Here is a 25598-nt window from a genome sequence, read left to right on the forward strand (position 1 = left end):
AGTAAAGTAAATGTAGTATTACTCTTTATTGAATTACAAGTTTCATTGAGGCTGACATGTGCAAGGGGAGGAATTAAACCAAATTATACTGCACGTGCGAAACTTTGACTGGTCATAGAAACCTGCATTTGAACATGGCACTATTGCTGTTACAGCTGTTTAGTGGGTTTGGAAAGCTAAACCTTTAAGATTTCTAACACGATGGATGGGGTATCTTTCTACATATTTTTTGGACTATTGGATTGAATTATGGGGGAGGAAATTTCTTTTACCTTTGGAGAAAGCTGATTAAATAGAATATGTAATCATTTCTCTATGGACGTAGAAAAGAAGGGGTTGCTGTGACTGTGAACACTGAACAAAGATATGGTGTGGTCAAAGACTAAAAAGCAAATGACCAATCTCATCTCTACCAAATGTTATTGGAGGATACATATTGAGCTGGCCCTGTACTTAAGAGAACAGAATAAAGTAGACTCTAATTATGAAATTGGGTCATCCCATATTACGGAAATCATTTCATAGACTCCAATCATAATGTCTTTAAAGCTTCTCCCCACCATTTCTTTTTAATGACATGTTCATAACATATATAAGGCTAAAAGGATAAAGTTAACAATTTGTTCTTGTTCAAGTGTGTCCCACATAGACCACCATTAAGCTAGCATTTACCCATCCACTTCAACTTTCTGTTTTGTTTCATGCAAAAAAGACGTTGAAACTACATCAAAAGACCAGTCTAGGAGTCGGTCCAGGCAGCAAAAACAGGTATGTTGAGAGGCATTGAGATTGGAGGAGGCCTCCTTTCAGCAGTAGGAATCCAAGAATTCACAGTGGTTGTGGGACTGTTGAACATCTTGGCCGCCGAACGAGGCATTACATACTGCATTGGGACACTGCTCCTATCTGGGGTGCCTTCTCTCGAGCTGCTCAATGTGGTCACCAAAGAAGAGGCACTGGAGAGACGATTCCCCATCTTGGTTGAATCCTCCACCTCTTGTTGACCTGAACTCAATATATCCATCCCCATCACACTTTCAGCTGCCATTGAGAAAGTTTGAGCCTTGTAATTATCAATGATCATTGGCACTTTCTGCTCAAGTTGTTGCTGAGATGATGTTGATTGATACATGAAACCTTCAACGTTGTTCTTTTGAATGGGTATGATTTCAACATTGTTGCCGCCATGAGCAGAAGGGTGGTGGTTGTGATTAGTGGCCTCAATAATAGGAACAGGAACAATCTCCTTGTTACGCCGAGCGAGTTCTCCCGCAAGAAGGGTGGGGCTAGCCATGATTCGTTCCACGTCATACCTAGTTATGTCAAAGTTAGTCACAGCATTTATCCCACGAAATTTTATAGCTGCAACGTCGTAGGCTTCAGCTGCTTCCTCTTGAGTGCCTAAAATTTTAATTAGTTCAATGAAAAATATAATTAGATAATGATAAAACCAGGTCTAAATATATAATAAGTTAACAAAACACCACTAATTTTAGCTTTAGATTGGAATATCTTTTTGTATGTGTATTCGTGTAGCAGCAACAGCCTTAAAACAGCTTTATTTTTCTGGGCAGGCGAGCTTTAGCAAAAGCTTAGTCCACACTGACTACTAGCACTATACAATCCCAAAGTTCAGCCGTATGTACAGTGACTAAAAAGAGTTCAAAGATCCCGAGAGTAGTTCAAAGATTAGCCTTTCGGAGTGACCATAAAGCATATCCTTTCTGATCTCTTAATTGTAATTGTAAACAAACAAGACAACATGATTGAATGTTGAAAATACACACAGTATTCAATAAACTATACGAGAATTTTGTCTAATAAATTCAAGATTCATTAGAACTCACTGAAAGTCCCGAGATAAAGATCCTTGTTTCCTGCAACTCTGCCAATTCGAGCTTGCCATCTTCCATGTTGATGATGCCTGCTAAAATTGAATCAGAAATAATTATGCATTCATGTAAGTAGCCAGAATTAGCTAATTCAACCAAGTACAAAACGATATATTAGTACAATAAATAGGACCTTGTTACTCCTCTGTACATTGAAGCTCCCCTAGAAAAGCCACTACTTTTCCTGCATAGAGGGGATTAATTATTTAGAAGAAAAAATGAGGTTGAATACATAACAATAGAATAATTAGATGCAAAGATTTACCTTCTCAAGTGAGCAACATACTCCTGTCTGGTCATGCCCTTCATGTCTTCAAGTTCCTGTTGATAATTTTCCAGCTAATGAAGAAACATAATTACATTAATTAGTAAGAAAATTTTAAAAAGACCTTTATAAATATAGGAATATGTTTAGATGAACTAAAATCATTACCGGGAAATTTATATGTGTGGAGGGTCCCCAGTACTTGAGAGCGGCTAGATCATAAGCTCTTGCAGCTTTCTCTTCCATATCATAACCTCCTGAAATAAATATTTTGGAATTACTTGATCACATGATATTAAAGAATAGAATATGTTAAAATACTTAACAATTATACATTAAAAAAAAGGCTTACCCAGATAAACTGAGAATCATCATTGAATTCACAGGGCACCCCCAGCCAAGCATAAAACACCAAAAATTAGTCATATACATAGTATAAGTCAGGTCAAGAACAAAAAGTGACCAGAAAATGCAGAGCCACTGAAGGTAAAAAAACAGTCATGTGGCCTATGTTAAAGAAGCCATTTATTTTCTTCACTAACCTTGCCTTCCTTTCCTACTCTGCCCTTCTTTCTTGCAACTATTGTCCCAGAGATGAGCTTCATATCTACCAGTCCATCTATGCCTGAAAAAATGCACTTAAAATAATCAGAACAATATTAAGAAGAAAACACAGGCATAAGACAAAATACTGTAAAAAAGGGAACACTAGTATGCATAATAAAAGGTAAAATAACATAAAATAAAGATTTATTTTTTAAATAAAAAGGAAATAGGGGAAAAAACAAAAAACCTTGTGACACCTCTGTACTGAGAGGTTCTCTGGCCAAATGTATCAATGGATTTCCTATGAACAGTTTGCTTCTGATCCACCTTTTCAGAACCTCTTTTCTTAGTTTCCATGGTGATAGAGTCAGTCATAGTGTGTGAGAGTTGCTGAGAAGCAGTGACACAGCTTGACTGGGAGCCAGGACTCATGGTTAAGCTCAAAGACTGTAAATTCCTGTATGGCATTGCACCAATATTAATAGATTCAGCTCCATTATCACTCATGCAATAAACCATTTTCTGCTGCATTGCATGGTCAGTTCCGTAGTTTCTTGAAACCCAGTTCTTCATAGCATCATCCGCCATTGTTGGGAGCTGTAGATTGCAGTCTGCTACCTGGGGTTGTTTATCTTTGTTGTCTCCCATATACGAAGGAGTAAAATATTGGTATTGTTGGAACCTGGAATTTTCATGGAGTTGGTTTAGGAGATTTTGGTCATTAGGGACATGGTTAGGGTTCTGGTGGAAGTAGATGCTGCTGTCTAAACTAAGAGGCATAGCTTCTCGGTCATTACTTTCATAGTGATGTGTCCCCATGGAAGTACCACCAAAGAAGTCTTCCAGTTTTGGAGCTGAAGTTGTTACCATTCCTTCACATTAAAAGTCAAAGACAAAATAGTCCAGAGGTTTTAAGCAAAATGTTTAACATTTTTCATTTTGTCAAAGAAGAAACAACCTTTTAATGAAAAGAATATGCTAGTTGAAATTAGTTTGAGCCTAACCTTGTGGCTGCTGAGACCTGGTTAGAGCTTCCATTGAACAAAGAGAGCCATCAGACTTGAGAGGCATGACAGGCAAAGGAGGGTACAAGGCAGTATTTTGATGATCAACTTCAACGCCATAGTAAAGGCTGTAATTAAGAGGTTGTAGTTGGGGTTGAAAAAAGTTTGTTGGGATGGCTGTAGGAATATGAGAAGAAGAAGAAGAAGAACCAGAAAGAGTCTGTGTTTGTTGAAGTCGATGAGGGTCCTGAGGAACCTCCATTTTCATGTGAGGTGAAAGAGAGAAGCCTAACCAACTATTGTTGTTAAGGTTGTGGTTCTTATTGTTGCTATCGTCATTGTTGATGGACTTCATGTTCTCTGTAAGTTGCTACTCCAACTGTAAGAGATTCTAGACAAGTTTCTCTTGTTGCAAGGCAACTCAATCATTGGGGAAAAAATAAACTAATCATAAACCAAAACCTGTTTGCTCTCACCCCCATTTTCAAAGCTAATCCTAAATCTTTTTTTTTTTTTTTTTTTTTTTTTTTGGTTTTAATTTCTGTTGAACAAGGATTGGACAAATCTAAATTCTCAACTAAACAAATCCAAACTACTGCACAACTAAATCTATGCTCATTTTCTCTCTCTTTCACACTGAAAAGATTTCTAAAGAGAACAAAGCAAGTTCCTTTAAACTAAACAAAAGAAGGAGTTCCAGCAAGCAATGCCGGGCATCATTCCTGCATTCCATAGGGATCTGTGTATGAGAAGACCTGTTCTTTAATTTTTTTGCTTTACCCTACGCTCCCCTTCCCTCCTTGCCTTTCCTTATCTTTTTTTAAGAGTGTTCTCTCAAAACCTCACAAAAGATAGAAGATGCATTAAAAATATTAAAAAGAGCAAGAGCTATAGATATAACAAGCTTACGCAAAGACGATACAAGTAGTTATAATAACCCAAGAAGCCTCACAACCTATCGTTAAAAAAAAAAACTCAATACTCCCGGAAACCCAGCAGTTAATAACCATGTTATTTTCTCCCCTCTCTTGAATTGATTATTCTTAATAAACCAGTGGATTTAGTGGGTGCGTCTTATCAATATGACACGTAACAACGTACAGTAAAGTCTTTAATGTTTCTCAGGCTTTGAATAGATTTCTAGAGGCAGAAGACAAACTGTCCATCCCGTCAATTCACAATACTCTCAACTAGCCCTACCGGTTTGCAGCTCAAGAAAAACAGCTACGTACTCGGGCTATCTGCCACCATTTCTACGTAGTAGTAGCATCACAGACGACGCCGTTTCTCGACAATCTGCTTTTAACATCACGGCAAATCATACTCAAATTGATTTTTACCTAGTGCTCTGCATTCTGCAACGTTCAATGTGCCACTGCCACGCACGACCCACATCTCCCCTATTATAATATAATAATCTAGTTATATAACTATCTCTATTCCAGTTTAGTTAGTGTTTTGTCATTACAAATTTTCAATTACGCATATATAAGATTACAATAATAGTGTAGAAGGGCTGGTGACAAATTTATAATATGTCGGCTGAGTTGGGTTTACATAAATTTGTTATAATAATTTTTACCAGCTTTACACTTATTTAAATGTAAACTGTAGCAGGGGGGCCTTTTTTTATTTTCACAAGAAAAGTAGGAAACAAACTGATCTCTTACAGCATGTTTGTATAGCAACTTAAGTTGTCCTAAAGAAGAGTATTGAATGCCAAACTCTTTTGTTTTTTATTTGGGTGGAATAGTATTAAATACCAAACCAAACTTATGAGCCAGCAAAATTTAATTACTACAAGATGGATGCGTTGAAGTTTCAGGCGTGTATTTTATTTCTATAGCGTGTAAACTGAACAAAAATAAAGGATGATGACAATCGAGTCTTGAAGAAAAACAAAAATAATGTATGCAAATGAAAACAAGTTGATGATCCTTATATTATTGTACTCACAATACAATCATGTGAATAACATGATTGTAGGATTTCACGTGTATAAATTTGTAATGTAAAATAATTATCTTAAAGAAAAATCAAACAAACTAAACTTGTCGATGATTATGTCACTCTCTAGCTAACGATGTTTAGAATTATTGAATGATGTGCAAGAAAGAAACAGTGAAAAATCTTTATTTCTGCTTCATCTAGATCCTAGATAAAGTCAACACCTGCTTCCAGACAAAAAGTTAAGAGGTAGGGGCTCCCAGACGATCGAAGTTGGAGGGAAGATAACAAAAACTGCGTCTTAATTCTGTGTGTCATGTCTTATCATCCATAAATTATCAAGCTCGCACCTCTTAAGTCTATTACCTTTCATTTTTATTTGTTTAAATAACAAATCCTTTACTTATCCAACAGTTTTCCTNAAACAAACTAAACTTGTCGATGATTATGTCACTCTCTAGCTAATGATGTTTAGAATTATTGAATGATGTGCAAGAAAGAAACAGTGAAAAATCTTTATTTCTGCTTCATCTAGATCCTAGATAAAGTCAACACCTGCTTCTAGACAAAAAGTTAGAGGTAGGGGCTCCCGGACGAAGTTGGAGGGAAGATAACAAAAATTGTGTCCTAATTCTGTGTGTCATGTCTTATCATCCATAAATTATCAAGCTCGCACCTCTTAAGTCTATTACCTTTCATTTTTATTTGTTTAAATAACAAATCCTTTACTTATCCAACAGTTTTCCTAATGGGATCGGATCTTTACTTAAATTTAAATAGAATATTGGGGATTGAATTGAGTTTACTGGTCAAAAAATGACCCCCCAATGCCATGAGTGGGCAGTGATCACGTTTCTGTATGCAAAAGCTTTGATATATAGTAATATATAATAAGGTCTAACTCAAATATTCCTTGAATGATAGTGAAGGGGCCCTTAAAAGAACATGCTTTTTGTAGAATGAAACACTTTATATCCTTCTCTATCGTCAAATTCTTATAATACTCGCAGAATATTGCTAACCCAACTCTCGATACCTCTCAAATTCTTTTAGGTCCACTTTCAAACCCAACAAATTTTAACAACTCATCACATACTTCCTTATATCTTTGTTTACTTGTGGCAATTCCGCTTATTTTACCAATATAATAGGCCAGGGTGCTAATGACAATAACAATCATACTAACTAAAACTTCCCTCATTAATTTCTTTCCAAAATTGGGCACACTAATGGATCTTATTATGGGAAATATATATTTCAGATTTTAGAGGAAGATGTTTGTTATTAAATATGCAAAAGGGCATTTCATTTTGCAACAGATTGTTGTGTTTAACTGAGGAGTGTGCTTCATTCTTTTGAGGAGTTTCGGTACCTTATTGGTGTTTAAATATAAAATATGGTGCATGCAAATTTGCATGACCAAGTTCATGGGGACAGATTTTCTATAGAGAATGATGTGGTTTCAAAAGAGAGTGGGGAGGGAAAGATGTTCAGAAGTAAGGGAAAAATGAAGGAGAAGAGAGAGAGATTTATTTCTTTTTGATTGTAGTAATGATGAGTAAACCCACCCAAACAGCACTACAGGCCAATAACATTTTACTAGAAATAGTGCATGGTCTAACAAAAGAACTTTGTGGGTGCCTCAGCAAATTTTGCTTTTCTTTCTTTCATTATCAACATTCACCGCTCCTTTGGTGGGAAGCAGATGGGGAAGGCTCGGTTGGTGGTGCCTCTTTTCTTCTTCAATTGTCTGCTTTTAATAGGGCCTGTCATTCACCTTTATTAGAATTGAGTTCCCAGCCCAATTCTCTCTGCTTTGTAAATACCGTTTTGCCCTCGCTGCCTATAAGCATTGATATTCCAACTTTCTGTTTAGGAACTCTTGTTTAAATTCCACTTTACTTATTTAGTAACTTTGGATCTGTTTCAATAATTAATCTCCATCTTGCTGGTAACTCCATAAATATATGCATATATTTAAGCCTAATGTTGTTGGGTTCCACTTAAAAACAAGTTCTTGAAAATTGTTCCAAAACCCTATTGTGCTGGCCTGGCATCATATGTGATAATTTAACAATGATATAAACCTTTTTTTTTTTTTTAAATTGATAGAAAGTGACTTCTGGGTTCTGTAATTTTTGCAGTGTCATATTGAGGAAACAGGTTGGATATTACAATGTCGCCTCGTTTTAGCAGTCTTTCAATTTATTTATTAGTACTTAAACTAAATTCTGCATATGACCAGGATTCTTAGAAGTATATAAAAGTTACCAGTACAGCTACATTCTTACCTCCTGGTTTCTTCTGTAGAGCGTAGTAATTGTTGGGTTCTGCAGGTTTCATGAATAAGGCTCATGGTTTGTAAAGCTTAGGATTTATCACTAGCTGAAAAACTTTCTTTATTAAGTCCATCGCATTTAACTCCCTCCAACCAATAACAACTCTTCCATACATCAAATTTATGGCACAAGACAACTCAAGTCCTGTAGCTTTTCAAAAGTTTTAACTCACAAAGAAAATTGGAAGAACAATTCAACTAATAAGAAACACCTAAAAATCCTTAGAGTTTCTTGTTTAAGTTGAAAAGATTGGAAAAGAACAAGTCTCTAACCCAAATGGGAGACCATGAAAGAACTGCAAACAAACCTGTCATGTGACCAAATACAATCTGTTTGGGTGGTCTAGGACTCAAAACTTTCTTTGCTACATGCCTTGCAAACACAGTTGCATCCGTTGCTTTACCGCCCTGGGAAGCTTTCGCTCTCTCCGCGATCGAATCCTTAAAATCTTTATAAAGTTTCCAGTCATTGTTCCCCAATTTTTCGATGCTATTACTACCAAAATTTGATCTTATAGCACCAGGCATCACAATCACTACATTAATACCAAAAGGTCTTAATTCGAGACGCAAAGTACTAGATATTGCATGAACTGCAGCCTTGCTAGCACAATAAGAACCTGCCCATGGCGTTGGAACTCTCCCCACAACACTTCCTACATTTACTATGCTCCCACTGCGCCTTGAGGCCATATGGGGCACAACTTGTTGCACTAATCTCAGTTGCCCCAGTGTGTTAATTTCCCATGCCTTGCTTACTATGCTTAGTGGAAGTTCCGCTAGAGGACCAGTGCTTCCTATCCCTGCATTATTTATCAAAATGTCGATGTGACCATACTTGGATATGATTTTTTCCACGGCTGATGATACACTTTCATCTGATGTAACATCTAGCTCAAGTGCCTCGATTTTTTCGGAACTAAGTTCTACCACATCATTCATGCGTTGAGGGATGTCGGACGCCACAACATGGCAATTTTGCTCGGCAAATGCCTTGCAGTACTCATAACCTATGCCACCTTTGGCACAGCCAGTAACTAGAACCACCTTGGGGTCAATCATGATTCTTATTCTTGTTTTGCACAAGAAGATATTATTCATTCTTATAAACAATTAGAGAGTCCCATGTTTGATCCGCCAATTAGTGTCTTGTTCATAGTTTTAGGCATATGCTACAGCATATACTTGTTATAATCAAGATTGGCCGGCTCCGGCCTTAGGGATCATTTAAATTGTCATTAGCAATTGCATTGTTGCAATATGGATAGTTCTTTTTGGTCCGTTTCGGCTAGTTTAAATAAAAAATTTCGCAGTTACAATTTTGTAGAATCTCAAGTAAAAGAGTTATCAAGGGTGTTTTCGCATTTTCCAAGTAAAGAAGAAGAGCTTGTCATTTTCGTCGTGAGCAGAGAGAAAGAAAAACACAATAAACAGATAAAATTAAACCTGAGTAATGCAATTGAATGAAGGGGGGGTTTGGTCGGTATTTCACATGGGGAACAAAAAATCCAAACAAAATCTTAATAAGATCACAGAAAGAGCCAAGAGAAAAAAAGCACTGTAGATATCAACCCGTCTGAGAGCGACCACAGAACAGTGTTTGTGCTATATTGTAGCAAAGGATTAAAAGATGATTGGCTTCTTTATCTTTTTTCGTAGATGGTAAAAATTTCACACCAATAAAGTGCACTCTCCATTAAACCATTCATGCCAGTTCTCTGCAAACTCTAAACCTCATAACTCTCTTTAACTCGCTTTACAATCCTCTCCAGTTGCTCTCTCGTCTCTGTAATGTCACGGTCTAGGAGAAACAAGACCTGTCCCATTCAACGATAAGATTCTTTCTACATCTACTTTGGACAGTTGCATTCTATAGAAAATATATTTCTTTTTATTTTAGTTTTCCAGATTTCTGAATACATTTACTATTTTTCTTCACTCTTTCTTCAAAATATAAGATGTAAAAAGGCTGTGACTACTCTAGACTCTAGTTGTGTTGTAGCCCTGGTTATATGATATAAGATTTTGAATCACAGAAAGAGTAAACTCTCGAGACATAGAATGAAAGCCAGCAGCTGGCAAACCCTATTCACTAATTGAATTCAAGCCATAAAACAACAATCACCCAAATATTCTCATTCATTGGGAACCCATATGGCCTGAAAGAGTGCGCAAACAAAGCTAGTGAAATCAATTAAATACATATGCATCTAAAGTGTTGATAGGTTTCTTTCAAGCAACAATCCAAAACCGATTTAACTAAAAAAAAATAAAAACAAATAACAAAAAAAAAAAAATTAAGAATAAAAAAAAAATAAAAAATTTAAAAGAAAAAAAAACAGAAACAAAAAATAAAAAAATAAAAAAAGCAATTAAACACCTTGGTTACAACAAACTTAGTTTCATGTCAAGTGTAAGTCCTTGGAAATAGGGAATAATTTGCTTTTTAATTTTTGGCTTCGGCACAAGGAAAGAGAGTGGAGGAGATTTTGTTTTGGGTGTAATTTTTAAAGATAATAAGACACATTTAACTTAAAATGTAATGAAAAAGACAGCCACCTCACATGTTTGCATGGAAAAAAACTTCAAACATTTGTTGATTTCATCACATCTTTGCTGGTAGGCAAATTTCAACATTTGTAGATTTTCACCTAAAAAGATACTACGATCCCTTCAATATGCGCATGTATCACACAAATTGCATGAAAAGGAAGAATAAAAAATTAAGTTGATGAAAGAAACACAACCAAATAATCAAAGTTCATAATCATTCCATTTGTATGGACTAAATGGCAGATAGATAACCAAAAGCTAAGTAGTTTTTATCTGTACAATATTGCCAATCGCATTTCCTGAAAATGCTTTCACCCTTCCTTGCAGCTTTTGTCATACGATACGAGTATATGTTTTATGTAAATTTGGTAAACACCAAAATACCTGTAACATCAAAGGGCTAAAATGTAAGCATAGATAACAAACAAAAATATAGATCAAGTGCATTAGTTGAGAAAAATGATCTCTTGGTCAAATGTTATCAAAGTATTGCAAGTACTTGAGATGGGTAATAAAGAATATGCAATAAAAAGGATCTCAATCATTAATGCCATACAAAATTGAAAAAAGTCAAATATGCTTGACAAAGAAACAAATACAAAACATATTTTTAATCTTCTAGGTACACTACTGGTAATATAATAGTGTTAATCTTTAGGAGTTGGCTTGGTGATCAAGAAAGTTTGTTCTTTTAATTGACTTTCTGAGTTCAAAGTTCAAACATGTCATCCTTTATACTTGGTTCTTTCTCGGGTTTATATTTAGCCCCCAAAAGTACCACAATACCCCCTTAGGTTTCAGAAATAACCATAACCCCCCTGAGTGGTCAACACCAATAATTAACATTGACAAACTACCGAAATGGCTAATTTACCCCAGAATGAGCCCAAAGTACAGTTTTTAACATGATTGACCAATTCATGACCTTCTAAAACACTAAAATACCCCACTGCATTAATTAAATTTCAAAGAAAAATGAAAGGAAGCAACAAATACTTTTTTATTCTGTCTGATTGCATTCAATTCTGCCGACTATACATACAAAAGTTCAATTAAACAAAACACATTCTCGCTCATTCATTCCTTGTTATTAACGTTTCTTCTAAATGCTGCAAACACAACCTAACAAAAGTAACATAGGAGCTCATTAAAAAATTACAGAAGCACAAACTACCGAACACATCAGTGTCAAAATTCTATTCCAAAAGCTCAAACCCATATACCAATGCGACCAAAGATCTCCTACATTACAATCATCTTTTATAACTTTGAATGGGGACAACAAAACAATATAATAAATATATTCTAAACCCAATTTTTTGAATTTTTTTCTTTTGAAAAGTACATCAATAAGTGGTAGATAATTTTATTATATATAAGATCAAATAAGAATTATTAATAAAACATATCTCATAAAAAAAAAAAAAAACTAACAAAAATATTTATAAACAAAGACAAAAGATAAATCTTAAGCACTCTTATATATATATATATATATATCTCAGATTCCTTATTAAGGTTATAAAATCATAATAAAAAATACATACAAGTAACTTAGGATTTACAGTATAACATACTAAACTTTCAAACCTTAATAAAAGATTAAAACACATAATTACAAAATCTTTAAAAAAAACACTAAAACAAACAAATAAAAATCATAAGTTTTCAAAGGTAAGAGATATATCATATTTATTGGAGAAAAGGAAAGAAAAAAAATAGGATTTATTCTGGTTAAACATGGAAAAGTCGGAATTAAATATATTTACAATTATGATTACGAAAAAAAAAATAAAAGGAAAAGGTTGAGTAATTGAAAAGATCATTAAAACTGTAACTAAACCCTTGGCAAACATTTAACATGCTAGAAGCTTTTTAGCATAGCATAACCACAAAAATGGGGGTCACATGTGGAATTTCATGATTATAAGGTGTAAGAATAGCACAAATCAAAGGTTCACCAGGAATTTCATTCCATTAAATTGGTGAAATTGGGTAGGATTAAAAAAGGAGACAGGTAGTATTCCAAGAAAGTTTCATCGAGAGTATTTACATTGAATCTTTTGCATACCTTTAGATAAATATGAGAAGTCTAAAAAAGAATGTTACAATCAAATGATTTTTATCTAGGGTTTGTCTGAAGAATGAATGGTTTTGAATAAATTGTATTGCCAGAGCAATTGGGCTACCTTTATTGTGGCTGTCAAAGTCTACTGGCAAGCATTTGTTTGTGCTCATTGTTTCAATATAAATGAAAATTAAGAGTAAAAAACATGAGAAGAGGAAAGTAACCACAATATACAAGGCCTTGTGATGGAAAATTTATTTGTCACTGAAATCTAAACAAATGAGTTTAGCCAAATAAGATATGAATGTTTGAGGCCTTTAAATATAAAGAAAACTCTAATAAAGCTGAAATAGAAGAAGCTCATTTAATAGATCACAATTGACTATTACAAAAGGAAGCCAATGTTAAAGATTCTTCCACCACCCTAGTATCTATGGTTTTAAAAGGGAAACATTGTTATGATTCTTCTATCACCTCAGGTAACATCTACCGCGTTAAGTAACCGCTTGAACTAAAAGCTCAAATTGATATATAAGGAACTCACCAATTGAACTTAAGGGTCCGGAAGTTTCATGATAGCGGTTATGAGGATAAATCACCGTAACGATTTTGAGGGTAAACCATCGTAGCGGTTTTGAGGAGTTTTTAGTAACAGTTTTTAAAACACCCAACCTGTGCTTGGGAGTTTAATTTCCAACGGTTCTAACAGTTTTTTAAAATGATAAATTTACATATATGCCCATAAAAATACCCCAACTCTAACCAGTACTTAGGAGTTTTGTTTTTTCAATTATAAGGTAAGAGTTCTTTATTTGTTTTCTACTTATTAGTATTTTATAACTTCAAATGTGATAAAGTCTTTTTCGCCATTCTTTGTGGCATCTGCAATAATTGAAAAATTATAACTCCGCTTCTCCAAGAAAGCATCTAGAAATGAGATTTTAATAATTTTTGTTTTTTATGATTACTTAAAATTATTTTACATTTAATATGTTTAACGACGTGCATAATATGGTTAATTTTTTTTTCTTTTTTTGGATATAATTGGGATAGTTTCATAGTGGATAGGATATTTGTAGAACAAAATTTTAAAACCAACCAAAACACCCCAATTTGGGGTGTTTTATAAACCCCTCAAAAATACACTACACTGATTCTGGGGGATTTTTGAGCCAATCAAAACCAGTGCATAAAAACTCTGGCAAGTAATGGTTTTAAAACACCTCAAAACCAGTCTAATTAAAAACTCCACAAAACCAGTGGAAAAAAAAAAAAAAAAACTCTGCTTGGGAGTTTAGGGAGTTTTTTTTTCCACTGGTTTTAAGGGGTTTTTAATTAGACTGGTTTTGAGGTGTTCTAAAATCATTACTTGCCATATTTTTTATGCACTGGTTTTAACTCACTCAAAAACCCCCCAAAACCAATATAGTGTATTTTTGAAAGGTTTATAAAACACCCTAAATCGGGGTGTTTTATTTGGTTTTGAAATTTTATTCCTCAAATACCCTACCTATTACAAAACTATCACAATTATATCCAAACAAAAATTTTAACCATATTATGTGCATCTCTAACTATATTAAATATAAAATAATTTTAAGCAATCATAAAAAAATATTATAAAAATCTCATTTCTAGATGTTTTCTTGGAGAAATGGGGCTACAATTTTTCAATCATTCCAGATGCTGCAAAGAATGACGAAGAAGGCTAAGGAGACTTTATTACATTTGAAGTTATAAAATACTAATAAGTAGAAAACAAATAAAGAACTCTTACCCTGTAATTGAAAAAACAAAACTCCCAAGAATTGAGAGAAGTTGGGTATTTTTATGGGCATATATATAAATTTATCATTTTAAAAAACTGTCAGAACCGTTGGAAAATAAACTCTCAAGCACAGGTTGGGTATTTTAAAACCACTACTAAAAACCTCTTAAAATCGCTACGGTGGTTTATTCTCATACTCGCTACCATAAAACTCCCAAGCGGACCCTAAGTTTTAACACATCATCTCATGGGAACCAAATATATAATTTGAGTTACACAATAAGGCGATTCAAATACAAGACCATTTGGTCAATTCTGTTTTGACACCATATTAGCCACTTGATTTAAAAACTAAAGTTAACACATAATTAACCAAAATAGTATTTAAACTATAACACAAGGCATCTAATTTCAACCGAAGGGAAATATGAAATCCTAAGTTACTTATTTCGTTCATGTTAATTTCAAGCATACCCCAAAGTTTGAAGATGCAAAGGCTAAATCTAACAATAGTTCAAGAATAGTTTAGAAGACAAATTTCCAAATGAAAATGAACACAAATTTTCCACTAACCTGATTGATTATCCAATGTACAACTAAGAGTGTCAACAAGAACTCTGGGATGATTGCCTCTGCAAAACTACTTTTTCAACTGTGGCATCATCAATCTCTCCATTTTGATGACTATCAATCCCTTCACTTTGATGATCAGAAGAACTATCTTTCAAACATGCTGGACCATCAATCTCACCACCGCCATTGTTATTTCTACATAAGTTTCCGCTTCTCCGACCTCTAATTGAATTGTTAGTACCACTATCATATTCTTCAACTAAGTTGTCATTACGACAAGTCCAGTCTACAGTTCCACTTGGCCAACCATTCATGTAAAGTCCATTACAACCAAAGTAATAAGGAGGATGATAGTGAGAAGGATGTTGGAATTGAAACCGAGGGTTCCCAAATGGAGTATGGGTAGATGAAATAATTGGTAAAGCATATGCATTCGGGGGGTAAGAGTAATCATAATATGGATGAGCTTGAAAGCCAAAATAGCTAGAATAACCAGAAGCCAAACCAGTACTATAACAATCATAATAGTTCACGTATTTTTCATTCCTATCTTTAGGTTCGGCTCGCTTCACCTCCACCCTCTTATGTTTTAGTTCATAAAAACTATTCTGCAACACATGATCTGCAGCCTCCTCTAAATCAAACGTAACAAAACCAAAGCCTCTTGATCTTTGATTTTGTTTGTCAAAAATTATAACCACATCTGTTACTTTACCAAAACACTCGAAGTAACCTTTAAACTCTTCTTCGGTTAAGTTATGTGGCAAACCTCCCACAAAAATCTTCTTACTAGATTGAGTATAACCCTTCACATCACTACCATAAACACTTGAATGTTCCAACCTATCACTTTTAGTGTTTGCAGGTTTGACATCAACCTATAAAGTCAAATAATTCATATTAATGTAAATAGTAAAACACGAAATATCAAGAACAATAACAGAAACAGTAACGAAGAAACCGAAACCAACAAAACTGACCCACAAAATCATACTAAAAAACAAAAAATAAAAATAAAATAAAATCAAGATAAATGTAGTATATATACCATATGAAGAAAGCCTCAAGATCCACATACATAATCATGCTACAACACAGAAGGAACCAAAAAGAACCAAAACCCAGATGAAAAAATCAAAGTAAAGAGTAAAGTAACTTCCTTTGAACTAACCTTTCTCCCAAGAATAAAATGTTGAGTCCGCAGGGCTTCTCTAGCCATGAAAGGGTTACTAAATTTAACAAAACCAAAACCTCGTGCAATGCCAGTAGGCCTGTCTCTGATAATCAAAGATTCCTCTACTTGTCCGAAACTGCTGAAGTGTTGCCTCAGTGTTTCTTCAGTAGTTTCCCTTGAGACACCTCCCACAAACAACTTTGTTTTCTCAGAGAAATCCATAGCCTCTGAAACAGAGAACACTTAAAAGCAAACCTTGAAGGAAGATGAAACTGAGAATAGAGAAAAGAAAAGTGAAAGTTTCTTGATAATATTAATATCAAGAGTTCACAACACCAATCACACTCAAACTTCTAATTTTAGCATTTTTCTCTTTTGTCCTTTTAACCCCTGTTAAAACTCGTTACTGTTACACTGTCGCCCCACTGAAGGGTGGTATCGTAATTTAATTTTTATTTCACTTGAGATGAGATAAACTCCGGAGAAAGAATAAAATATCATACCTGAAAATATATGAATAAAAGGAAATAATTGTCATCCAACAATTTCTACTATATCTATCTGACATTAATGGAGAATGACCTGGGTAGCAATGATATCTAAATATGATAATTCATCAAATTGAAATATATATAAAAAAAAAAAAAAAAAAAGGTTGGTTATATATGAGTATATACGAGTGGTTAAATTGAAATGCTTCTTCTTCGGCCATCGACCTCAGAAAAAGTATATTACGATTCCTGAGACGGGAATATCAGTTTTAATATTTGAATACCACATTGGCCCTACGTTAGTATCTGATTCAGATGGCTTTTATTGAAATTAATATATTCCTGATTGTGCATGGTTATGTTGTGCTCCATAGCTTAACGTACAAAGTTGTTTGAGACTTTGGGTGCTATTTGATGGACAGTTAAACATTTGTAATCTGGTTTAAGAGACATCCCAAATTCGAAATTCTACAACATTTATTGACAAAGGACACATGAAAGTTTCCAACATTGTAGTAAAATATTCAGAAATATTAGTTTTATCCCAATCACAACTTCTTNATCGACCTCAGAAAAAGTATATTACGATTCCTGAGACGGGAATATCAGTTTTAATATTTGAATACCACATTGGCCCTACGTTAGTATCTGATTCAGATGGCTTTTATTGAAATTAATATATTCCTGATTGTGCATGGTTATGTTGTGCTCCATAGCTTAACGTACAAAGTTGTTTGAGACTTTGGGTGCTATTTGATGGACAGTTAAACATTTGTAATCTGGTTTAAGAGACATCCCAAATTCGAAGTTCTACAATATTGATTGACAGAGGAGTAGAGGACACATGAAAGTTTCCAACATTGTAGTAAAATATTCAGAAATATTAGTTTTATCCCAATCACAACTTTTTATTGTTTCCCCTAATGTTTACAGGTTGTATTTTAACTTTACTAAATCATATGCTACCTTTACCACTTTAAAATGTCTCTTTTGGTTCCACGTCACGGAGGTCACCTCACCTTTACAAGAATTCGTGAAAGCAAAAGTTAATTTTGGTACAACTTTATTCTTTCACCATTCTATCAGCCAAGATACTTAATTACTATTCTTTTGTGTACAAATAATTTTGTTCTGATGATCAACTGTTGATAAGATCATTGCCGTAACTATGAATTTACAACACGCAGTACGCGAGATTTCTGGAGATCGCAACAGTAGTACTTAGCAGGACATATAAAAAGAGATTATATGATGCAGTAACAATACCGATATCTCGAAGACTACTGTCTATTTGACTATTTCACGCGGGAACCCTGCAGCAAATACTAAAGATATCATCTAAAGGGGCATGATCACCCGTCCCTTCATCTCTCCATGCATACAGCAAATCTTTTCCTTTGAATACAAACATCCCTCCCTAGTAAAAATGAACAAGAATAAAAGAAGTCTTACCAAGTATAAACCAATTCAATGTCCAGTTAAGGGAACAGAAATTGCAACAAAGAAAAAATTATACCTGTTGCAGTACGCCTCTTTTATCATCTGGGGTGGCTTCAATGGTATAGTTTTTTACAGCTTTCTGCAGAGCCCCAAATCTTGATAACACCTTAACCTGTCAGAAAAGCATGCATATCATACAACACTCTGATGAATCCCCTCAAGAAAAACACACGTTGCAGAAAGAGAAGAAGAAGATTACACTTGCTGGATTGAAGAATGTTCGGCCTATACCATAATATAAGCCAAACAGATTATATGCCTGTGAAGAAAAGAAATCGTCAGAATTTACAATCAGCAGAGACAATATTCCACAGAAGTGTTATTGCATACCTTGCAGTCAGGATCAGCGTAAAGGCAATCCATTGGAAAAGGTAACTGAACAAGAACAACATGAGAAAGAAATCGATCAGCTCCTTGCATCTAGAAAAGGATCAGTGTAAAGGCAACCATTGTAAAAGGTTACTGACCAAGAACAACATGAGAAAGAAATCAATCAGCTCCTTGCATCTAGAAAAGGCCCTTATGAACAATATTTATACAAAATCTGCACCCAATCAAGGCTTTGAATACCCTAAAATTGGTTTCACATTTCCATGTATTTGATCTCTGTTGCCATAAGCATATTGCAAAGGCATGATCAATCCAATAATCATTTTTCCATGATTAAAATTGAGTTTATCACTGTTCTAATGCCATCAAACTTGAAACCTATACATTCTTCATTTTATTAATTTGTTATTTTTTATTTTCAAACCCAGAAATCAACCAACCTTACTTAGAATATCACCAACCACTAACTTTAAACTAGATCTGGCAAGCTCTGCAACCTTGGTAATACAAAAACTTGTGAAATATCATATCCTGAGTAGGTGATGTCAAAGGTTTGATCCCCTAACCTCTCTGTTGGAAGCTAAAGGTCTTGACCCCTCAATCCAACCCTGAGGGTTATCCAATACACATCCCAAGTACATCAAACTGTTTTTATAAGAAAAACAAAGCTAATTAATCTTTGAAAAGCATAAATACCATGTCTTAAGAATTATTTGTTCCTGAAAAAACAGTTACAATAAGCTATCTCCATACTGTTTCTTATATATTGTTAAGGGCAACAGTTCCAATAGCTAAGACTGTATATTGGACACTAAAACATCATTCTAAAAGATGGGAATTGTCACAAAGATCAAATTCAAAAGGTCTCACACAAATCCAGCTATGTTTGTTTAGGAAAAAAAAAAAAAAAAGCAATATGTTTTTGTATAGTGCAGACATGATATGATATCTTATTATTGACATGAGCATATAATCACCTAACTTCGGAATGACAGCAATCTAGTGTGTAGGAATACTTTAAGATCACTAAAAACACTTCCAAATTGTGAATAAGTATTTTCATGTCTCTGAAATAGATAAAAGTGATTTTGAGGATCAAAAATGCGTTTAAGTGTTTTTTAGAGAAACACTTGTAGGTACTAGTCTAGAATGTGCTTTTCAGGAGAGGGAGAAAAAGACTTGATCGGTACTTCTTCGCAAAACACTCGTAAATGATTTTTTTACAGAAAACTGTACTTTTACTCAAAAAAAGATTCTACAACAGAGACTTCGAAACACATATTTCCTTTAGTTATCAAAAAAATGTAAAGTTTGCAAAGCATTTCGATGAATTTAAATGAAATTGTCAGAAGACATGCTGAACTGTTCAAATGGTTAATTCCGGTATCATCTATCAAGTATCAAGCAGATGATCCACTGGCCAAAAGGTGGGAAGGGATGGGTCCCATAACATTGTCAAGCTTACTCCAGAATATTCTTCTTATTTTATCAAGAAATAGTTGAAGTAAGTGCATCCAAAATAAAGAGAAAAAAGATGTATATGTACATGCACACACAAAGAGACGAACATATGTATGTCCTTCATGCAATGCACATGGTAGAAATGAAAAAATACCCGCTGAGCAAGTATTTGAGCTTTATTAGGTGTACCAATGCCAACTGCAATTAATTTCACGCCTGCAGAATCAAATGTTGCTTTGGCTTCTTTTAATGCTGAAGCAAGCTCCCAACTTGAAAAGAACAATCAAAATCAGTTATTAGATACAACTGATTTAACTTCCTAACAATTATTCTCAATAGCTTTTGAAAAGAATAATTACCAGCAAGGGCATCCAAAATGCCTCAAAAGCGCAACAACAGCCACTCCCTGGAATAAATAAAACAACTTCATAAGGTAATAATGATTTAAGAAAATGATTCAAAACTTCTCCCCTCTATAAAAATATAAACTACATCTAGTTTAAAATGAATATAATACTAAAGGAAAATGTTCAGAACAAGAATCTTCTAAAGACATGAACTGAGTATTGGGAAATTTTTTATCACATGGATGCTTGAATTTAATTATGCTAATTTCCTAAACATATAAAAAGCTAAGGTGTGCGAAATTGCACTGTCTTTAATGGTAGATTTCACCATTCTAGGACCATGTCTCAATGCAAAATAAACTCATACAGCATCTAACCTCTAGGATTCAATAGCTTATCAGTTCTAAAGGGTGTACTCCCAAATATAAAACCCTAGAACTGTATACTCGTCTCTTGTATCTCTATAACATTAATTTTAAGGAAAAAAAATATCAAGTTATGTAACTAATAAAACATGTCAAAAATTAAGTGAGAAGTAATTGTAACTCCAACTCCATAAATTCTGGTCTTCTTTATTTTGAAGTATTAACATAAAAGTTTAAACTAAGTAAATACCTATCAATATGTGCAGTGATAATTGAAAGTTGCATGAATGAACCTTATTTGGACCCTTTAAATTTAGTTTTTCAACAAACCTCGGGACCCGCTAATCAAAACCGAATTCTTAGGTTTAATATCCATAAATTTGAAACAGATAAACCAAAAACGAAGAAAAGAAAATCATGCATTTAACTAAGGGTTGTTAAGATAGAAATGATAAGTGATAAAATGTAATTTTACCAAAAACCAACTCTTTTTATCAAATAATTTTCCCTATGTAGTGAGCCCATTATTAAAATACCAACCCGGAAACTAAAAAAACAAAATGCACACTTTAACAAATTCCAACAGCATCTACAGTTATTCATAATTGAAGCAGGATTTAAACCTCGGTCTGGTCCCAGAGGTCCTTGAACAAGACCGGCTCACCGGCAGCAGTGAAAATCCTCACATCACCTAGAACCTGTCCAACATCAGGGGAGAATTCTTCTGCGATGGCTCTTACAAGAAAACGCGATCCACTGAGAGCACTATTTCTTGATTTGAAGGAGAAATTTGTGGCGATAGTACGAGGACGAGACTTGAGGCACCAATTTGAAAGAGAATGGGAAGTGAATTTGGGAGAGGGAAGTGAAGCGAAGGACAAAAGCCTGGTTGATTGTAGAGCTCCAGCAAAGACTGAAGCCATAGCTTTGCAGTTTCGATTTTTCTGAATTAGATCGAGAAATAAGAGTAATAACGAACTAACAAAGTGGCGATTTTTGTGTGGCGGGACCCGCGGGAGTAGAGGAGACGACTGTGTTTGGTGGTTTGTATTAAGGCCCAGCTGAATTGGGCCCAAATCAAACTTCTGCATTGGGTCCAGTCCATTTAGAGGGAATTGGTTTATGGAGGGCTTTCGTTTTCTGGCCCAACTTGTATCCAATGAAAGTATTGATTTTTCTTTTCTTTTTTTTATTAAAAAAAAAAATTATACATTGATACAAGTAATGAGAAGTGATTTTCAGCCCCCAACTAATGTACCTTTTTTTTTTTTATATATATATAAGTTTAGACTTAATGAAAATTATTAAATTTGACAATATAAGTTCTAAGCACATCAATACTCTATTATATGTTTTTGTTTCATCCTTTACTCTTTAATTCTTATATAAACCCTAACTCTAACTTTTCCATATCATTGAAATCATTTAGAGTTTTATTTTAATTATTTGTTTGTGGATGGATATAAAGAAAAAGAAGGTTTCAAAGTTGAATTAGGGAAAATATGGAGTGTAAACAAAACAAAAAAAAAAACTAATTAAGCATACAGGTCTATTTCCTGTATTATTTGAAGTTTAAAGAGATTTTTGTTTATAATATAAACAAGGATAATGATAAATTAGATGGAGTCTAACAAATATATAATTTTTTTTTTTTTTTTGATAACCAGGGTATTCGGGCTAGTTTGTACGTACCTTAACTAATCACTAGAGCTCATTGAATACCTTATAAGCCCGATATTCTAAATAAGTCACAAATGTAGTAGGTGTCCCAAAAATGATTTGAACCCAAGAAGTTAAAAAATGAGTAAACATTCTTGACTACTAGGCAAACCCCTTGGGTTAAAAAATAAAAAGTCTAACAATCACTTTTCATAAATATTTTTTTTTTCCTTATAAGCTTATAGCATATGTACTTAAGACATGTTACAACACTAGTGTTAAAGCCAAAAATTGTGAAAGGTCGGACTGAATTTTAAATTATGATTTATGTGTATTCCTCTCTTTGATTTAGGTAGCCTTAACTAGGGCTATATACGAGCCGAGCCGAACACAAAGGTGCTCAAAGCTCGGCTCATGAAAATTTAGCGAGCTCAAGCTTGGGTTCGTCGAGCTCTGAAAACCAGGCTCGAAGCTCGGCTCGAGATGATTTGCTGAGCTCTAGTTCGGCTCGAGCTCGGCTTGTCTCGGCTCATCTGTTTCTTACTCTTCCTCTTGAACAAAATTATAGTATTAAAAATCAAAATCAAAAGTTGAGTTTTGTCTGTGCCATCAAAATTACGATACACTCATCTACCAAAATACCCAACCAAATTTTCACATCAAAATTACATTTATAATTATAAATAAATCACAAACAAACATATCACATCCTCTTTTTTTTTGAACAAAAGATGAACTCAAATCTACCATAAAATAATTAAACAAATTAAACCCATTTGTGAAATTACTACTTCAATCACTTCAACATGTGAAGCATTTCGCAGAAGAAAAGGAGACAGGAAAGAGAAGAGAGAAGACAAGAAGACAAGAAGAGACGGAAAAGAGAAGACAAGAAGAAGAAGGAAAATAGAAAAGAGAAAAAGAGAGGGAGAGAAGGAGAAGTGTCGGCTGCTGAAGCAAAAGACTCTAGAGTTTTTGCAGATTGGAATAATTTATATAGTAAATGTTAAATAACATAAATCCCCTCAAACTTGAAAACATTGTACTTTTACCCTTTCGAGCTGTTTGCGAGCCTATTGAATCAAGTACTTGGTGGCTCGGGACTCGACTCGATGGATAATCGAGCTGTTTGAGCTCGAGATTGGCTCGACTTTTGTCGAGTCAGGCCGGCTCGACATGGCTCGGCTCACATATAACCCTAGTCTTAACTCTTAAATTATAGGCGAGCCCTAAATAAAATAAAAAGAAATAGAATAAGCATAGGTAGTATTGACGTAAACCTACAAGTGAGTGAGTGAAGTTATATTGAAAAGACAGTTTGAAAAAAAAAAAAAAAAAGTGGGAAAGGGGTCGGGGCCGGGGCCGGGGTCCCCTACGAAAGGACTGAACCAACATGCTTCCTGGTGTTGATGGAGACCCATGATTTGGCTTATTCTTAAGCACATTCCCCTTTTTTATTGTTTTTGTTTGTGTTCCCTCCCCACAACACAACACAACACGGCCAATGTCTCCTGTTTTGAAATGGGAAACCTTTAAACTCAGATTAACCCATCACATTTAAATACATAATTTAATGTGTGACGATGGAAGGTACAAAGATTGTATAGTGATATTAATGGAGTATTTATACATGTTGGTTCATTTATGTATAGCACGTGATGTGTTTATGATGCGTCCTTTTTGACATATTGCTATCTCATATATCATGCATATACCATCATCAACTCTCAACTCTCATGGATCGCCAAGTTTTGATCAATTTCAATGCCGATGGGCCGGCTTAAGGGGTAGGCAGGTGAGACACCTGCCTAGGGCCCCAAAAAAAAAGGGGCCCAAATTTTTTATAATTTTTTTTTTTTTTGAATATCTTACAAAAATAAAAAATGGTTTATAATTTCTTATCCAATCCAAGGGGCCCCCAAAAAAAACCAAAAAAAACCAAATTTATTATAAACTTTTTGCATATATTCCCACCCAAAGTTTGACAAAATAGCAAGTTTGTACATCTATTTTCATATATTCTAGTTTATACCCCTAAATTAACACATTGAATCTCTTTTAATAATGAAAAGCTAAAATAGTAATTTACAAATCTCAAATGACTCACCCCCAATTTAATCCCAAAATTCGACATTCACGTAAATCATCTCCAGTCCTCTTCTGCCGCCGGTGGTTTGGAGTTGATTTTGGTCGATTTTCTCACCAAAATCGACCGAAATCATCATTTTATCATTTCCCAACCTTGATAGCCCTTGATTTGGCCAATTTTTGATGAATCTCGCAACCCAACTCCACCATACGACGACCATCTTTAGTCTTTTCGGCATATACCCAACATTGTTGGCCTTCTCCGACACCACCATCTTCCTCCCCTCAGCCCTCTTACCAAAACTCTTATCATATCTCATCTATTTACTCTGTCAATGGTCGACCACCGATACCTTTTGGGTCGTGACTTCTCAAGCATTTTCTTATCAATCTTGGCATTGGAAATCACCCATTTCATCACCCATCACTTCTCCAACATCTACTCTCCAAAACCCTCCACCAACCTAACTTTGTTAGCTTGCCGATTGTTGTCCACCTCTCTTAGTGATTTTTTATTTCAAAAGGCAAAAAAACAAAAATAAATGAAATAAATTTTTTAATATATGCTTATATTATTAGAGGACCTCAAAATAATTTCTGTCTAGGATCACAAATATTTTAGAGACGACCTATCGATGCAATTAAAAATGAATAAAAAGAGGTACTACTGTGGAGGACCTTAAACAAGAGAGTTATGCTGTGTGATGTTGGGTTACAGGGGTACACTTTCTCAAGGTCAATAATGTTTCTTGCTTCAAACCAGCAACATTTCATTGGATGGCCCATGATTTCAGACACTGTTATTTATTTATTTATTTTCATTAATTTGCTTGTCATATCGATGACATAACTTGAATGAAATCGAAAACACAGATTTAATTGAATGAATTAGTGCAGCATTAGAATGATGATGGGTGGGTGGTGGTGGGGTTGAAGAGAAGTCACATCTGATTGAATTTTGAAGACCGGGAGCCGGTGGGGGGGCCTAACTATTCGAAACAACTAAGATTCCAAAAGTCACAACAGGGAAGCCTCGGTCAAAAATCTCCATCTCCATCAATTTCACCTCAATTAAACCTCCAAGTTCAGGACGACAGCTTTCACTCGTCAACCTCCACTCAGTTTCTAAACCCAAACAGACCTGTTTTTATTAATTTTCAAACTCGTTAAAAGGGAATAAATTAACATTCTGATTTCAGAACGGTAAAAATGGGGAGGCAGAACACTTG

The 25598-nt window shown here is 34.5% G+C and overlaps 4 protein-coding genes across 4 annotated transcripts; all 4 read right to left on the reverse strand.

The window, feature by feature from the left end:
- Positions 1–411: 411 nt before the first annotated feature.
- LOC116133647 (AP2-like ethylene-responsive transcription factor ANT) lies at positions 412–4159 on the reverse strand. The gene is made up of 9 exons (XM_031419331.1): positions 3708–4159; positions 2951–3575; positions 2700–2782; positions 2510–2518; positions 2326–2414; positions 2158–2231; positions 2026–2076; positions 1848–1924; positions 412–1401 (listed from the first exon to the last, which is right to left on the reverse strand). Exons 1-9 carry the CDS (start codon positions 4060–4062, stop codon positions 740–742), a joined length of 2025 nt encoding a protein of 674 aa, XP_031275191.1. The 5' UTR covers positions 4063–4159; the 3' UTR covers positions 412–739.
- Positions 4160–8072: 3913 nt separating this feature from the next.
- LOC116133733 (short-chain dehydrogenase ptmH-like) lies at positions 8073–9054 on the reverse strand. The gene has a single exon (XM_031419425.1). The coding sequence runs from the start codon at positions 9052–9054 to the stop codon at positions 8215–8217; it is 840 nt and encodes a 279-aa protein (XP_031275285.1). The 3' UTR covers positions 8073–8214.
- Positions 9055–10662: 1608 nt separating this feature from the next.
- LOC116133726 (RNA-binding protein 1-like) lies at positions 10663–16467 on the reverse strand. Its single transcript, XM_031419420.1, has 3 exons — positions 16126–16467; positions 14955–15832; positions 10663–10929 (listed from the first exon to the last, which is right to left on the reverse strand). Exons 1-2 carry the CDS (start codon positions 16348–16350, stop codon positions 14987–14989), a joined length of 1071 nt encoding a protein of 356 aa, XP_031275280.1. The 5' UTR covers positions 16351–16467; the 3' UTR covers positions 10663–10929; positions 14955–14986.
- Positions 16468–17653: 1186 nt separating this feature from the next.
- Positions 17654–21602, reverse strand: LOC116133695 (prostamide/prostaglandin F synthase). Its single transcript, XM_031419379.1, has 7 exons — positions 21246–21602; positions 20270–20316; positions 20065–20179; positions 18450–18494; positions 18319–18378; positions 18136–18231; positions 17654–18036 (listed from the first exon to the last, which is right to left on the reverse strand). The coding sequence occupies exons 1-7, from the start codon at positions 21543–21545 to the stop codon at positions 17920–17922; spliced, it is 780 nt and encodes a 259-aa protein (XP_031275239.1). The 5' UTR covers positions 21546–21602; the 3' UTR covers positions 17654–17919.
- Between the last annotated feature and the right edge of the window lie 3996 nt (positions 21603–25598).

Source organism: Pistacia vera, unplaced genomic scaffold (assembly GCF_008641045.1).
Source record: "Pistacia vera cultivar Batoury unplaced genomic scaffold, PisVer_v2 Contig272, whole genome shotgun sequence".
NCBI lineage: Eukaryota > Viridiplantae > Streptophyta > Magnoliopsida > Sapindales > Anacardiaceae > Pistacia > Pistacia vera.

Coding starts and splice junctions, on each gene's coding strand:
- LOC116133647 (XM_031419331.1), bottom strand. CDS start 4,062: ATGAAGTCCATCAACAATGACGATAGCAACAATAAGAACCACAACCTT. Junction 2,783..2,950: donor CAGTACAGAGGTGTCACAAG/GTTTTTTGTTTT, acceptor GCATTTTTTCAG/GCATAGATGGACTGGTAGAT. Junction 1,402..1,847: donor TCTTTATCTCGGGACTTTCA/GTGAGTTCTAAT, acceptor TTAAAATTTTAG/GCACTCAAGAGGAAGCAGCT.
- LOC116133733 (XM_031419425.1), bottom strand. CDS start 9,054: ATGATTGACCCCAAGGTGGTTCTAGTTACTGGCTGTGCCAAAGGTGGC.
- LOC116133726 (XM_031419420.1), bottom strand. CDS start 16,350: ATGGATTTCTCTGAGAAAACAAAGTTGTTTGTGGGAGGTGTCTCAAGG. Junction 15,833..16,125: donor ATTTTATTCTTGGGAGAAAG/GTTAGTTCAAAG, acceptor TTGACTTTATAG/GTTGATGTCAAACCTGCAAA.
- LOC116133695 (XM_031419379.1), bottom strand. CDS start 21,545: ATGGCTTCAGTCTTTGCTGGAGCTCTACAATCAACCAGGCTTTTGTCC. Junction 20,317..21,245: donor ACCTCTGGGACCAGACCGAG/GTTTAAATCCTG, acceptor TATTTATTCCAG/GGAGTGGCTGTTGTTGCGCT. Junction 18,232..18,318: donor CATTCTTCAATCCAGCAAGT/GTAATCTTCTTC, acceptor CTTTTCTGACAG/GTTAAGGTGTTATCAAGATT.